At 43.6% G+C, this 16,449-nt stretch overlaps 1 protein-coding gene across 9 annotated transcripts in view; it reads right to left on the bottom strand.

Annotated features, from left to right (window-relative positions):
* The window catches only part of hsf1 (heat shock transcription factor 1), a 113,056-nt gene that overhangs the window by 47,106 nt on the left and 49,501 nt on the right, over positions 1 to 16,449 (bottom strand). For all 9 annotated transcript variants that reach the window (XM_038798694.1, XM_038798695.1, XM_038798701.1 and 6 more), the window contains exons 4-6: positions 14,544 to 14,668; positions 8,455 to 8,530; positions 5,431 to 5,492 (exon numbers count right to left, since the gene is read on the bottom strand). In XM_038798694.1, the coding sequence (XP_038654622.1) occupies positions 5,431 to 5,492; positions 8,455 to 8,530; positions 14,544 to 14,668 (263 nt within the window). The remainder of the gene's footprint in view (positions 1 to 5,430; positions 5,493 to 8,454; positions 8,531 to 14,543; positions 14,669 to 16,449) is intronic.

Genomic DNA, 16,449 nt, shown 5'->3' with positions numbered 1-16,449 from the left:
GACAATCTAGGTAAATTCCATCTGCTGCATTGTCGGTTCTCTATTCCCTCCTCAAAAAATTCAGTCAAATTGATCAAGCAAGGTTTTCCCTTTTCAAATCATTTGCTGACTTTTTGATATAATTCTTGTTTCGCAATGTTCTTTGTTTCTTTTATTTAGTGAGGGATTGCATTATTTTTCATTATTTAGTGAGGGATTGTATTATTTTTCCTCCTCTGATGTTAAGCTGGCTGCACTATAACTCACTGAACAAGTTCTTTCCCCTTAAATATAGGGAATTATATTAGTTATCCACCAGTGCTCTGATACTGCATCTTTTTCTAACATGTTATTAAAAACGAGTCATGCTCGGCCATCTCTTCCCCAGATTGAAAATTTTTTTTTAGAATACCTAATTCATTTTTTCCAATTAAGGGGCAATTTAGCGTGGCCAATTCACCTACCCTGCACATCTTTTGGGTTGTGGGGAAGAAACCCATGCAAACACGGGGAGAATGTGCAAACTCCACACGGACAGTGACCCAGAGCCGGGACCGAACCTGGGACCTCGGCGCCGTGAGGCAACAGGCCTAACCCACTGCGCCACCGTGCTGCCCACCCAGATTCTTAATAAAGTGTGGATACCATTAGAATTAGCAACAAAATGCAGTAGACCGGAGGATTGGGAACAGTTAAAATTCAGTAAAGACAGACCAAGGGATTGATTAAGAAGGGGAAAATACAATATGAAAGTAAGCTAGTGGGGAAACATAAAAACTGATGCAAATGTTTCTATAGGTATGGAAAGACAAAATGAGTAACGAAATGGGAAATTCATGAAGGGAACTAAATTTAGAGGAACTAAATCTGTACTTTGCTTCTGTCTTCACAAAGGGAGACATGAATAATGGACCGGAAGTTCTGAGAAACACAAGTTTCAGTGAGGAGCTGAAGGAAATTAGTATTAGTAAAGAAATAGTTTTGCGGAAATGAATGAAGGCAAACAAATCTCCAGACCCGGACAATCTTCATCCCAGAGTAGTTAAGGAAGTGGCCCTAGAAATAGTAGATCCATTGGTGGTCATTTTCCAAAATTCTTTGGAGTCTGGAATGGTTCCTACAGATCGGAGAGTATTGAATGTAACCCCGCTATTCAAAAAGGGAGGTAGAGAGTAAACCGGGAACTATAGACCAGCGAGCCTAACATCGGTAGTAGGGAAGTTGCTAGACTCCATTATAAAGGATTTCATAGCACAGCATTTGGAAAGCAGTGGTGTAATCAAAGTCAGCATGGATTTACGAAAGGGAAATCATGTAGGACAAATCTACTAGAATTCTTTGAAGCTGTAACTAGTAGAGTTGACCAGGGAGAACCGGTGGATGTAATTTATTCAGCATTTCAGGAAGCTTTTGACAATTCTCACACAGCAGATTACTATGTAAAGTCAAAGTGCATGGAATTGTGGGCAGTGTCTTGAGATAGGTAGAAAGCTGGTTAGCAGACAGGAAGCAAAAAGTTGGAAAAACTGGGTCTTTTTCTGATTGGCAGATAGTGACTAGTGGGGTACAGCAGGGATCTGTGCTAGGGCTCCAACTGTTCACATTATACATTAATGATTTGGACGAGGCAACTAAATGTATTATTTCCAAATTTGCAACTGGTACAAAGTTGAGTGGGAGGGTGAGCTGTGAGGAGGATGCAGAGATGCTTCAACGGGATTTGGACAGGCTGAATAAGTGGACATATGTATGGCAGATGCAGTGTAGATCAGATGCAGTGTAGATCAGATGCAGCAAGTTCCCAATGACGCTTACCAATTTCTATAGATGCACCATAGAAACCATTCTATCTGGTTGCATCACAGGTTGGTTATGGCAACTGTTCTGCCCAAGATCGTAAATAATTACAGAGTTGTGAACAAAGCTCAGTCCATCACGCAAGCGTCTTCCATCTTGCAACTGTCTATATTTCCCGCTGCCTTGGGAAAAGGGGCAACATAATCAAAGACCCCTCCCATCCTTGTTATTCTTTTTTCTAACCTCTTCCACCGGGCAGAAGATCGAAAAGCTTGAGAACTCGTTTCACAGATTCAAAACAAGCTTTTTTCCTGCTGCTATTAGACTCTAGAATGTCCATATATTAAATTCATCCGTGTATACATTTTTCTTTTTTTAAACAGTTGTAATTATTTTTTATATGTTGTACTTTTAAACATGTATCGAGTGATCTGTCAGGGCTGCATGCAGAATAATACTTTTCACTGTATCTTGGTACATATGAGCGATTTTATCAACAAATCATGTGGATAAATGTGAGGTTATCTTTGGTAGCAAAAATAGGAAGGCAGATTATTCTTTGAATAGGTCAAAGCGAATATAGGCCCCAGAGAAAATTAATCTGGAATATAGTTAAGAAGAGCAAGGAAACGGCAGAGGAGTTGAACAGATATTTTGCATCAGTCGTTACGGTGGAAGATAATTTGAACATCCCATTAATACCAAAAAATATGGGGAAGGATTAAATCCTCTCTTCCTTTTACATACATTTAAAGAAACTCTCTCTATACATAAATAATAGAAAGAATATACAAATAATATATATAGTACATTCAAACAAGGATTTTATCCTTTTGAGTTAGTTTTGTTGATTTAATAAATTCATCTTTCGAAAGAAATTAAATCACTTATCTCATCATTCAATGTCATGCCCATCTGTTCCATTTCCTTAGTAAATATCGAAGTTCAATAATAATTTGACATTTTGCCATCTCTTTATCGTTACCTGTGTTATTATCCTAATGGCCGTATTCCAACCCCAGCTTCTTAATTGATGCGTCGGTGAAAAAAGTACTATTTCATATTCCTTGACAATTTAATTTAATCATCCCTCTTGGTTTTCCCCAATTGCTTTTCTTTTTAGACATTTGTTCATGGGACGCGAGTATCGCTGATGAGGACAGCAATAATAATCACAATAATCGTTTATTGTCACAAGTAGGCTTCAATGAAGTTACTGTGAAAAGCCCCTACTCTTCATTCCTAATTGCGCTCAACAGGGAGATGGTGGACTTAAGAAAATTGTTACGTGGCAAGTGGGTGTCATTTCTAGGCCAGCATTTATCGCCCATCCCTAACTACCCTTGAACTGAGTGGCTTGCTCAGCCATTTCAGAGGGTATTTAAAACTTAACCACATTGCTGTGGATCTGGCATCACATGTAGGCCAAACCATGGCAGGTTTCATCCCAAAAGAATATTTGCAAAACAGATTTTTTTTATTCATGGTCATAATCAGACTTTTAATTCCAGATGGTTTACTGAATTCAAATTTCACCATCTGTGATTCAAATCCAGGTCCCCAGAGCATTACCATGGGTCTCTGGATTACTAGCCCAGTGACAATACCAGTAAGCCATCACCTCAGTTTAACTTGCCACTTGAACCGCTGCAATCCATGTTGTGTAGGAACACCCATAGTGCTGTTAGGGAGGGAGTTATAGGAATTTGATCCAGTGATAGTGAAGGAATGGCGATATATTTCCAAGTCAGGATGGACTTGGAGAGGAACTTTCAGGTGGTAGCGTTTCCATATATTTCTGGCCTTGTCTTTCTAGATGGTAGTGGCCGTGGATTTGGAAGATGCTGTTAAAGGAGCCTTGGCGAGTTCCTGCAGTGCATCTTGTAGATGGCACACACAGCTGCCACTGTGCATCTGTGGTGGGGCGAGTGGATGTTTATTGCAATGGTTGGGGTGCCAATCAAGTGGGCTGCTTTAGTGTCGAGCTTCCAGACTGATGGACCTGCACACATTCAGGCACGTGGAGAGTATCTCATCACACTCCTAACTTGTGCCTTGTAGATGGTGGACAGGCTTTGGGGAGTCAGGAGGTGAGTTACCTGTTGCAGGATTCCGAGCCATTGACCTGCTCTTGTAGCCACAGTATTTATATGGCGAGCCCAGTTTAATTTTTGGTCAATGGCAACCCCCAGGGCGTTGATAGTGGGAGATACTAGCGATGGCAACGCCATTAATTGATAAGAGGAGAGGGTTAGAATCTCTCTTATTCTATCGCACTTGTGTGGCGCAAGTGTTCCTTGCCGCTTATGAGCCCAAGTCTGATTTTGTCCCATTCCTGCTGCATATGGACATAGACTGTTCTTCAGTGTCTGTGGAGTCGCAAATGTTGCTGAACACAGTGCAACCATCTGTAAACATCTTAATTTCTGATTTTATGATGGTTGTGCCTTGGTCACTACTCTGATGAACCCCAGCAGTGATGTCCCAGAACTGAGTTGGGTGACGTCCAAAATCCACAGCCAACTTCCTTTGTGCTAAGTTTGACTTCAGCCATTGGAAAAAGTGTTCCCCCCTGATTCCCATTGACTCCAGTGTTGTTCGGGCTCCTTGATACCATATTTGATTAAATGCTGCCTTGATGTCGAGGGCAGTCACTCTCACCTCACCTCTGGCATTCAGCTCTTTTGTCCATGTTTGAACCAAGGCTGTAATGAGGACAGGAGTGGCTCTGACAGAACCCAAGCTGAGCGTCAGCAAGCAGATTATTGTTGAGCAAGTGTTGCTTCACAGCACCGTTGATGACACCTTCCATTCGCTTTGCCGATGGCAGAGGTTAGACCAATTGGCTGGGTTGGGTTTGTCCTCACTGATGTGTACAGGAACACCTGGGCAATATCCACATTGCCAGGTAGATGCCAGTGTTGTAGCTGTACTGGAACAGCTTGGCTAATGGCGCGGCAAGTTCTGGAGTACAAGTCCTCAGTACTATTGCTGGAATATTGTCTGGGCCCCATAGCCTTTGCAGTATCCAGTGACATCAGCCATTTCTCAATATCACATGGAGTGAATCAAATTGGCTGAGGACTGGCATCTGCGATGCTGGGGACTCGAGAGGAAGCCAAGATGGATCATCCATTCAGCACTTCCGGCACTCCTCTGCTATTTATGTGCTTAATGCACGGATCTTTCCCAACTGTCAACTGTTTCCACATGTCTTTATTCATCTACAGAGACACAATTAGTGTTTAGTTTGTAACCCCTGTTACAGTTTCAAATTGTTAACGTTCTGTGCAATTGAACTAGAAGGACACTTGCTTCTGATGCAAAAATGGGGTTTACAACCAACACACGACTATCAAGGGTTCTTCACTGGACTAAATTAACATGAAAATACCACCGGTTTGATTCAGGTCATAGAAGACTTATGCTGACTAAGTAACCATTCCTTGCAGTTATGTTACTATCTGGTGGCAAAACCCAAGCCAAACATCCACAATCTAAGACATGCAGGTTTTAATGGCTGAATTGCAGGGAGACAGTGGAGGAATGCCACTCTCATGTGACTTTCACTAAGCAGTTTGTTCCACACGAACAGACAGCAATAATTTCATTCCCGTCACAGCGCACTGATAATAATTAACTCAACATACTCACATTTTCCTCTTCACTCCAATGATTCTATTGGATTGCACAAGTGAAATCAGGAACTGAATAAGCTGAAGAAAAGACAAAAACAATGTTTTTTTAAAAATTACAAGAGCAAAACACATCAATCCAATAACAGCCATTGTGCCATGAGTTACACCCCGTCTCAGCCCCGCACCCAAAGAGAATCCTGCTCCTTTGTCAGAGACCAGCTCGTCTCTAAACTTCAAATTCAACAGAATTCTCAAGTTGCCCTCCAGTGATAGACCCGCCCATATTGCCCATTAGATGGGCTCAGTATAAACTGACTAGAGTCATCCCACATCCAATCACCCCATTCCACTGCTACTTCCCACTCACAACAACCTAGCAATGACTTGCCCAGACCAGTCCCCCCTGACTTACCCATGATGACAAATCTCTCACTATATTGCCAGAGAGGCTCTAAAAAACAATGCCATATTTCAAGTGCAAACCATTTGGCAAAGCCTCCATTAACAACTTTGTATCTGTAACGTTTCCTCAGAGCAGACCCATCATCTGATGAGCAGACAGCCTTTCTCCTCCCCTATCATATCCCCCTCCTCAATAATACTCTTACTTAGTGTACGGATGGACACCCCACCCTGACATTAATCTTCCTCATAAAGGTGCAATCCCACAAATTTAACAGCACATCCCATATCTGTGCATGGCACGCTTGCCCATCTCTATAAAACTAAAGGTATTTTCTACATAGCCAACCCTCCTGCCAAAGCAACTTCTGTCCCCGTATCAAACCCCAAATTGGAATGATTGTGTATCGGAGTAGAAGGTGAACCTGTGCTACACACCCTCAGCTCAGCTGAAGTCACAGGGCAGCCGCCTGGTAATGAAGATTCCGCTGAGAAGTGCCATTAGCAACAGTCTAAAAATGAGAAATTTCACACATTAATTAAAAAGTGTTAGCTATCAGCTACTGGAGGGAAGGATGCAGAAAGTTTATTTTGTTTTTATTGAATGAACACCAAGTAAATGTGGGCGGCACGGTAGCACAGTGGTTAGCACAGATGCTTCACAGCTCCAGGGTCCCAAGTACGATTCCCGGCTTGGGTCACTGTCTGTGCGGCGTCTGCACGTTCGCCCCGTGTCTGTTGCTCCGGTTTCCTCCCACAGTCCAAACATGTGCAGGTTAGGTGGATTGGCCATGATAAACTGCCTTAGTGTCCAAAAAGGTTGGGTGGGGTTGCTGGGATGGAGTGGAGGTGTGGGCTTGGGTAGTGTGCTCTTTCCAAGGGCCGGTGCAGACTCGATAGGCTGAATGGCCTCCTTCTGCACTGTAAATTCTATGATTCTAAATCAAACAAACTGAAGCAATATAGCCGACGGCCCTCTTGGGTGGCCTTGTATTTCACCAAGTTACATTGAAGAAGATAGCTCACTAATACCTGACAGAGCAATCAGGGATTGGGGATAAATACTGGCTTTGCCAGAGATATACACATACAGCAAATTAATTTAAAACATTGAACAACAGTGGGTCCATCACATTCCTAAACCTTCATCCCAAGGCTCTAACTCAATTATGCAGATGTTCAGTAACAAGGTGTCTGTCCCATGACTTCAGGTGTACTATTCATTCTCATCTTCTCTTTCCTTAAAAGGGAAAATCACACCAAGAGCAAGAGCAACTTCCTTGACTTCAGTCTGATTGAGATACCCTGTCCTGAGCAGCAACAACCCTTTCACAACATCCCCTCAAGCAAATCAACCTTCTCCTTAGCATATAAATGGGACACACGGAGGTGGAGTGTTACTGCTAACACAAAATAATTCTCCTCCCAATTCCTTGACAGAGTCAACATTCCCACTTTTACCTGCCTGAGCAGCGGCCTCCACTGACTCATCTGGAACCCACTCAGCACAAGCCTCGGGTTCTTTGTAACCAGACTCTCTCAAGCAGCAGTTCCCTGTTTATAGCTCAGTCATTAAACGCAACACGTCGCACTCGGACATGCTGACTCACCCCTCCTGGCCACTTGGAACTATGAACCAATCATAGGACAACAGGCAACAACAAGCCTGCTCCAGACCTCGACTAATATCACTGCCGATACATCAAAAGAAGCCTGGAAATGGCACTCCTGCTGATCTGCCTCCATCTCCTCGAGGGCAAAATGTCTAACCTCCACATTGCATTCCCCACAATTTGCACAGTGGAGAATTCTTTGAGACCAGGGCAGAAGGGAATGGATGATATAAACTTCTATCCCACCCATCAGGAACACAATACTCATTTACTCCCCTTTTCCAAAAGAAAAAGCTTTCAGTATGGTTCCAGCCTGAACAATGATAAAACACAGCTAGAATGATTAGACACTGAACGAGTCCTGGGTTCCTTCATTATCTGTGGCAGGCACTCCTGCTCAATCTCAGGCCCCAGTCAAAATGACACATACTTAGTATTTTCACATGATTCAGCCTAAATTCCGACAGTGGGCTGCCTTGCTTGGATGTTTGTTTACCTGGGCTGTGCATTTTTGATCACTAGCGCCTTGCTGGCCAATCAAAGGCCTCAATTATTTCCTCCCAAACTCATCTGGTCCACCTTTATCACTGCTGTATATCCACTCCCTTGGCATTAGCAATAATGTGGCATCTTAGCTAAGCTTGACATATGAACTAACATTATGGGTGCCAGCAGGGCTATTCAGACACAGAGGGCATGACAGCCAATCTCAATCTTGACCTTGGTTGCCTTCAGCCACAGTCACTGGTCAGCAAAGATGGGTGGAGAATATTACCGCCACTGGATCAGGGTTGGAACCCTGCACTAAGTAGCTCTTTCAAATCCTGTGATGCCATTTCTGTTGTCCTCATTCTGGCTGGCATTTTTCAGGTGCAGAATTTTCAACAAAACATTTGTGAATTGGAAATGTTACACCTTGTGCACAGGTGAATGAGAAGGGTGCACAACCCTTAAGCATTCATCCGGCTCCTTGGAATGAAGTAAATATTTGCTGTTGTGCCTCAACAACCTTCTTGATCCCTTACTTTATTCACGACTTTCTGTTGCTGTGTGTGCTTCTGTCGCAGGCTGGCCACTTCACGCCACAATGCTTCGTTTTCACTGTTAAGTAAAATGAATAATCAGTGATTTGCACAAAACACATAGCTGCCTGCTGGTCACACACAATGATTTGGAGTTGGGGACCAAGGGCAATGTGTCCAAGTTTGCAGATGACACTAAAGCGAAAAGTGCAGAGGATACTGGAAGTCTGCAGAGGGATTTGGATAGGTTAGGTGAATGGGCTAGGGTCTGGCAGATGGAATACAATGTTGACAAATGTGAGGTTATCCATTTTGGTAGGAATAACAGCAAACGGGATTATTATTTAAATGATAAAATATTAAAACATGCTGCTGTGCAGAGAGACCTGGGTGTGCTAGTGCATGAGTCGCAAAAAGTTGGTTTACAGGTGCAACAGGTGATTAAGAAGGCAAATGGAATTTTGTCCTTCATTGCTAGAGGGATGGAGTTTAAGACTAGGGAGGTTATGTTGCAATTGTATAAGGTGTTAGTGAGGCCACACCTGGAGTATTGTGTTCAGTTTTGGTCTCCTTACTTGAGAAAGGACGCACTGGCGCTGGAGGGTGTGCAGAGGAGATTCACTAGGTTAATCTCTGGGTTGGAGGGGTTGGATTACGAGGAGAGGTTGAGTAGACTGGGACTGTACTCGGAATTTAGAAGGATGAGGGGGGATCTTATAGAAACATATAAAGTTATGAAGGGAATTGATAGGATAGATGCAGGCAGGTAGATGCAGGCAGGGTGTTTCCACTGGCAGGTGAAAGCAGAACTAGGGGGCATAGCCTCAAAATAAGGCAAAGTAGATTTAGGACCGAGATTAGGAGGAACGTCTTCACCCAAAGGGTTGTGAATCTATGGAATTCCTTGCCCAGTGAAGCAGTTGAGGCTCCTTCATTAAATGTTTTTAAGATAAAGATAGATAGTCTTTTGAAGAATAAAGGGATTAAGGGTTATGGTGTTCGGACTGGAAAGTGGAGCTGAGTCCACAAAAGATCAGCCATGATCTCATTGAATGGTGGAGCAGGCTCAAGGGGCCAGATGGCCTACTCCTGCTCCTAGTTCTTATGTTTAAACAAAGCCCCATGATGGTGTCAGTTATCAGACAGCTATGGTGATCCACTGCTTGCATATAACTTTAAGATACAAACCAAGATACTTGTGTCATTTCTGCCCTGGATAAAATTAATTTACCGTGGCACCATGGATCTTGGAAGTTAGGCACAATCATTCACTGTCTAAACTTGAAGAGCTGCAGCTATTTTAATTAAAATGGAGCACAGGATATTGACACAGTAACATTTGCAGTACTGAGAGGATTCAAACCTTGATCATTGTTTTGGAGCTGATCAAAAGGCAACGCAACCAGTGCTGGAATTGGAGTTCTAAAACTGGCCACAATAGCTCTGGGTTAGGGATGGGGAGAAAGCACGTCAAGGTTCTCTCTCCCGGTTATACTCCCAGTTGGAAAGTGCATGTGGGAGATGGGGTGAAAACAGCATCATATTCCGCTGTGCAGTCCTCCAGTGTAGAATAGTCCATGACTTACATAAAATGCTACCATTCTAAGATGGAGTGTCCCTCAGCACAATTCATGAAGGGCAAAAAAAACTTAGTTCAAATGGGCAGTGAGAAACAGGAGTTTAAGTTCTAAAGAAGTCATATGGACTCGAAACGTTAACCCTGGCACTGTGAGGCAGCTAACTACCGCCGCCTCAGCATTGTGTGCTTTATTTCAGATTTCCAGAATCTGCAGTATTTTGCTTCTTTATAGCCGAGCTGACCAGCCCAACACTCCGCATGGAATTCAGGGATGAGTTTTAGGGGCAAACCATCTCGAGAGATGTACAAACTGTAGTTTAGCAATTTCAATGAACATATGAATGAGGTGGGCCACTCAGTCCCTTGAGCCTGCTCTGCCATTCAATATGATCATGGCTGATGTTCTACTTATCCAGAACCCGTAACACCCCTTGAGCATTGATCTCAATCTTGAATATACACAATGGATTCCAAGGATTCACAACAGTATGAGCGAAGAAGCTTGTCCTCATTTCAATCCTAAATGTACGACCCGTTACCTCAGAACTGTGATACCGTCTGGAGTTTGCAGCATCAATTCCATCAAGCCCCTTCAGAATTTGACAGATTTCATGAATAGCCAATGTTGTTCCTTTGTTTAAGAAGGGTAGCAAGGATAATCCAGGGAACTCCAGGCCGGCGAGCCTTACGTCAGTGGTAGGGAAATTACTGGAGAGAATTCTTCAAGACAGGATCTACTCCCATTTGGAAGCAAATGGACGTATTAGTGAGAGGCAGCATGAGTATTTTGCAAAAGAAAAGGACTTTGTGGAAAGTGATTCTTGGGTAGGGTGTGTGGATAGTCTGGGTCATGTTGACATCAAAATGGAGGAGGTATTATTGGGTGTTTTAAAAAGACATTAAGGTAGATAAGTCTCCTGGGCCTGATGGGATTCACCCCAAAATACTGAGGGAAGCAAGGGAGGAAATTGCTGGGGCCTCGACGACATCTGAAAAATGAAAATCGCTTATTGTCACGAGTAGGCTTCAATGAAGTTACTGTGAAAAGCCCCTAGTCGCCACATTCTGGCGCCTGTTCGGGAAGGCTGTAATGGGAATCGAACCGTGCTGCTGGCCTACATTGGTCTGCTATCAAAGCCAGCGATTTAACCCAGTGTGTTAAACAGCCCCTTTGTATCCTCATTGGTTACAACGGAGATCCAAGAGGACTGGAGAGAAGTTAATGTTTACGAAAGGTAGCAGGGATAATCCTGGGAACTTTAGGCCGGTGAGCCTCACGTCGGTAGTAGGTATATTATTGGAGAGAATTCTCGGACAGGATTTATACCCATTTCAAAACAAATGGACTCAAATGCGATGGACAGCATGGTTTTGTGAAGTCGTGCATGACTGACTTGATCACAGTTTTTGAGGAGGTGATCGATGAGGGGAGGGCAGTGAATGTTGTTTAAATGGATTTCAGTAAAGCCTTTGCAGCCTGGTACAAAAGGTGAAGTCACACGGGATCAGAGGAAAGGTGGTAAGATGGATACAGAACTGGCTCGGTCATATAAGGCAGAGGGTAGCAGCAGAAGGGTGTTTTTCTGAATGGACGTTTGTGCCTAGAGGTGGGCTTCTGTTGTTTGCGGTATACATAAACGATTTGGAGGAAAATGTAGCTGGTCTGATTAGTAAGTTTGCGGATGACACCAAGATTGGTGGAGTGGCAGAGGATTTTCAGAGGACACAGCAGAATATAGATAGGTTGGAGACTTGGGCAGAGAAATGGCAAATGGAGTTTATTCTGGACAAATGTGAGGGGAAATATACATTAAATGGCAACACTCTTAGGAATATAGAAAATCAGAGATCTGGGCGTACAGGTCCACAGATCTTTGAAAGTGGCAACACAAGTGGACAAGGTAGTCAAGAAAGCATACGGAATGCTTGCCTTCATTGGCCGTGGCATCGAGTATAAAAACTGGCAAGTCATGTTGCAATTGCATAGAACCTTGGTACGGCTGCACTTGGAATACTGCGCACAATTCTGGTCGCCGCACTACCAGAAGGATGTGGAGGCTTTGGAGAGGGTGCAGAGGAGGTTTACCAGGATGTTGCCTGGTTTGGAGGGTGTTAGCTATGCAGAGAGGCTGAATAGACTTGGCCAGTTTTTATTAGAATGACGGAGATTGAGTGGCGACCTGACAGGGGTCTACAAGATTGAGGGGCTTGGACATTGGATGAACAGGCACTCTTTCCCAGGGTGGAGGGGCCAGCCACTAGTGGGTATAGGTTTAAGGTCTGTGGGGCAAAGTTTATAGGAGATGTGTGAGGCAGGTTTTTTTGTTTTATTTACACAGAGGGTAGTGAGTGCCTGGAATGCATTGCCAGGGGAAGTTATGGAGTCAGATACATTAACGACGTTCAAAAGGCATCTTGACAAACACATGGGTAGGATGGGTAGAGGGATACGGCACAAGAAGCGCTGAGGGTTTTGGCCAAGGGTGGCATTATGACCGGTACAGAATTGGAGGACCGAAGGGTCTGTTCCTGTGCTGTATTGTTTTTTTGTTCTGTAATAGTCTTCTGGCATTATTAATAGAAACAAAATGAAATTAAAATCGCTTATTGTCACAAGTAGGCTTCAATTAAGTTACTGTGAAAAGCCCCTAGTCGCCACATTCCGGCACCGTTTGGGAGGCTCGTTTGGCAATTGAACCGTGCTGCTGGCCTGCCTCGGTCTGCTTTAAAAGCCAGCTCTTTAGCCCTGTGCTAAACCAGCGGCATGGAGTACAAGAACAAGGAGGTTATACTGAACCTATACAAGACACTAGTTATACCCCAGCTGGAATACTGTGTACAGTTTTCGGCGCCACACTATAGGAAGGATGTGAATGCATTGGAGAGAGAGCAGAAGAGGTTTACAAGAGGATTTATTGGGGAAATTGAGACTTCTCTTTGGAGTGAAGAAGGCTGAGGGGAGATGTTCAAAATAATGAGGGGGCTGGACCAGAGTAGAAGGGGAGAAACGGTTCTCTCTCCTAAAGGGATCAAGAATGAGAGGGCACAGATTTAGTGATTTGCAAATGTGATGTGAGAATAAAAATGAGTGGTTCGGGTCTGTAACGCACAGCCTGAAAGTGTGGTGGAGACATTAATTACGATGCCAGACCAGACCCCAAGTGGCTAGGGTATTGGACCAAAACCTCAATATTTTAGTTTATTTGTAGGACTGTGTGGAATGAATGATTCGCTCCAGGAGTGATTGCTTGAAAAAAATAGAGCTTTGATATCGTTAAAACAAAACTATTCGAAATACAAGATCAAACTTTTTAAACGTCACACCCGAAAAAGAGTAGCTTGCAATGACTCCTTAACACTCCGATTCAACAAGCTCTCAGTCCAATTTAAAAATCAGCAGAGCATAGGGCACTTGTGGTACAGAACAGTTTCTGCCTCTGGTTAGAATCCCTTCAGAGTCTGGCTGAATATCTTCAAATTGCTGCTTCAACTGAGCTGTTTCAGCCCCTTCCTGTCTTCAAACAAGACCGCTCTGCTTTAAAATATTACTTTAAAAAAACCTGTCTTACTGGGAAAAAAAGGTCTTCATTTGTGGTCTAAAAAAAAAACCAGAGTTGCTCGATCAGACTCCATTTCCAAAAGCCTTTCTCTAAAACTATGTCTTTCTGAGCTCCACCCAGCACTGACATCATCTACCCAAGCTAAAAAACTTGCCTGGGACTGAAAGCCCATCAACTCCCCAGACACCTCCCCAGGCAAACCACTGTGCATTAGCCCAGACTGAAAACCACATTCCTTCATCAATTTCACCTGCTGGCTGCTAAAACCACCGTGAAATGAAAAATGAAATGAATGAAAATCGCTTATTGTCACAAGTAGGCTTCAAATGAAGTTACTGTGAAAAGCCCCTAGTCGCCACATTTCGGTGCCTGTTCGGGGAGGCTAAACCAGCCCCTGGTTTTTCATTTCATTTTCATTCATTTCATTGCTTCCAACTCTTGCCCCCCCTTTCTTCCTTCATGTGGCTCTTTAAACCTCAATATTCTGATCAAACCCTTTGAATATCACATGTAATGTAATGGTGCGATGACTGTCACTAACTAGCCAAGAGTTAATATTCCATGTTTAATTGCCCCTCTTGTGTGAGTTCATGTATCGCTTCATTTCCAAATACACAAACTAATCTAAATCCTTTCCACAATATAATCCACCTGGAATATGTGGCCGATAAATGGGCTACGAAGAGGATTGAAATTGCTGGTAGGGCATCGGGTTCCAGGTGTACTGCTCCAGTTAATGGGAAGATTCTTGAAAACTACTGCCGTTGGATTTCTTCACTAACAAATGGCGACAATTACTTTTTCGATTTTTAATTGGAAACTATGCATATTGTCTCCACAAAAACACAACCATCAAGTATCAGGAAGTAACTGCAGTGAGGCTGAGCGCAGCACTGGTGTATTACGCTAACTGTCGCTCCTAGACACTCGGTCTTCCAAGTTTAGGTACTTACTGCTTCATGTTATGTAGTTTGGAGTCCAGATTCTCCTGCTTCCCTTTCATGATTTGAACATCAGTTAGAATTTTACTGACGTCATCTGACCGGACTTTTATCTCTTCTGGCTTTACAGTCGACATCTAAAGAAAGTTTTAAACCAAACATTACATTGACAACAAATCTGACAATATCAAACCCAGAAGTCAGTCTGAGCTATTATTTGCAGAGTGATCTCCATTCGTGGCACCAGCATTAGCCATAACGCTCTGGGTTACAGAGCAGCCATGACCCACTCTTGCCTGCACACATTAGGCAAGATCAAAAGGCTAGATCATAGAATTTACAGTGCAGAAGGCCATTCAGCCCATCGAGTCTGCACCGGCCCTTGGAAAGAGCACCCTATTTAAGCCCACACCTCCATCCCATCCTCGTGACCCCACCCAACCTTTTTGGACACTAAGGCGCAATTTAGCATGGCCAATCTACCTAACCTGCACATATTTGGACTGTAGGAGGAAACCGGAGCATCCGGAGGAAATCCAAGCAGACGTGAAGAACAATCACTTTTACATGAGGCATTGAGTTGGTTAGTGGACATCACTCCAGAAAGGCAGACATGGGGATTTTGGGAGAGAAGAACGTGAAGACGGTTGCGGCTTGGTGAAGGGAGGCAGAAAACTGGAAACCATCGGCCAATTCGTTTGACAGCTGCCACGTGGACGATGTTAGAATCGATCATTAGGAGGCTATAGATGGGCATTTAGACAAAGTCACGCTAATTAAGAGTCAACATTGTTTTGTGAAAGGGAAATCGTATTTAACCAATTGATTGGAGTTCATTGAAGGAGTGACCTGTGCAATGGATAAAGAACAATCTGGGATTTCCAGAGGGCATTTGACAAGGTGCAACATAAAAGGTTACTGGCAAAGTAAGAGCTCAAAGTAAGAGGTTAACATGATAGCATGGACAGAAGATTGGCTGGCTTACCACAAATAGAGCGTATGCATAAATGGGTCTTTTCCCGATTGGTAGGGTGTGATCAATGGAGATCCCCAGGGGTCTATACTGGGGCATCAGCATTTTACAACGTATATCAATGGCTTAGATGAGGGAAGCGAGGGCATGCAGATGACACAGAGATAGGCAGGAAAGTATGTTGTGAAGGGAGATAAGGAGGTTGGAAACGGATATAGATAGACTGAGTGAGTGGGCATAAATGTGGCAGATGGCAAGTACAGTGTGGGAAAATGTGAAGTTGTTCACTTTGATAGGAAGAATAAAAAAAGCACAGTGTTACTAAAAGAGAACAACTGGAGAATTCCAAAGTGCAGAGGAATCTAGGTGTTCTAGTACAAGTCACAAAAAGTTAGTATGCAGGAGAGCAAGTAACTAAGGAGGCTAGTGGAATGCTATCCTTTATCATGATTGGAATTGAAGACAACATGAAGGATATTCATGAAGGATAGGGCAGCACGGTAGCATTGTGGATAACACAATCGCTTCACAGCTCCAGGGTCCCTGGTTCGATTCCGGCTTGGGTCACTGTCTGTGTGGAGTCTGCACATCTTCCCAGTGTGTGCGTGGGTTTCCTCCGGGTGCTCTGGTTTCCTCCCACAGTCCAAAGATGTGCAGGTTAGGTGGATTGGACATGATAAATTGCCCTTAGTGTCCAAAATTGCCCTTAGTGTTGGGTGGGGTTACTGGGTTATGGGGATAGGGTGGAGGTGTTAACCTTGGGTAGGGTGCTCTTTCCAGGAGCCGGTGCAGACTCGATGGGCCGAATGGCCTCCTTCTGCACTGTGAATATCTATATCTATGTAAATATTATGCTTCAATTATCGAGGGCATTGGTGAGACTACATCTCGAAAACTGTGCGGTTTTGGTCTCCTTATTTAAAGTAGTATGTAAATGAGTTGGAG

Source organism: Scyliorhinus canicula, chromosome 5 (genome assembly GCF_902713615.1).
Source record: "Scyliorhinus canicula chromosome 5, sScyCan1.1, whole genome shotgun sequence".
Classification (NCBI taxonomy): Eukaryota; Metazoa; Chordata; class Chondrichthyes; order Carcharhiniformes; family Scyliorhinidae; genus Scyliorhinus; species Scyliorhinus canicula.
This window is presented reverse-complemented; position numbering and strand designations above follow the sequence as displayed.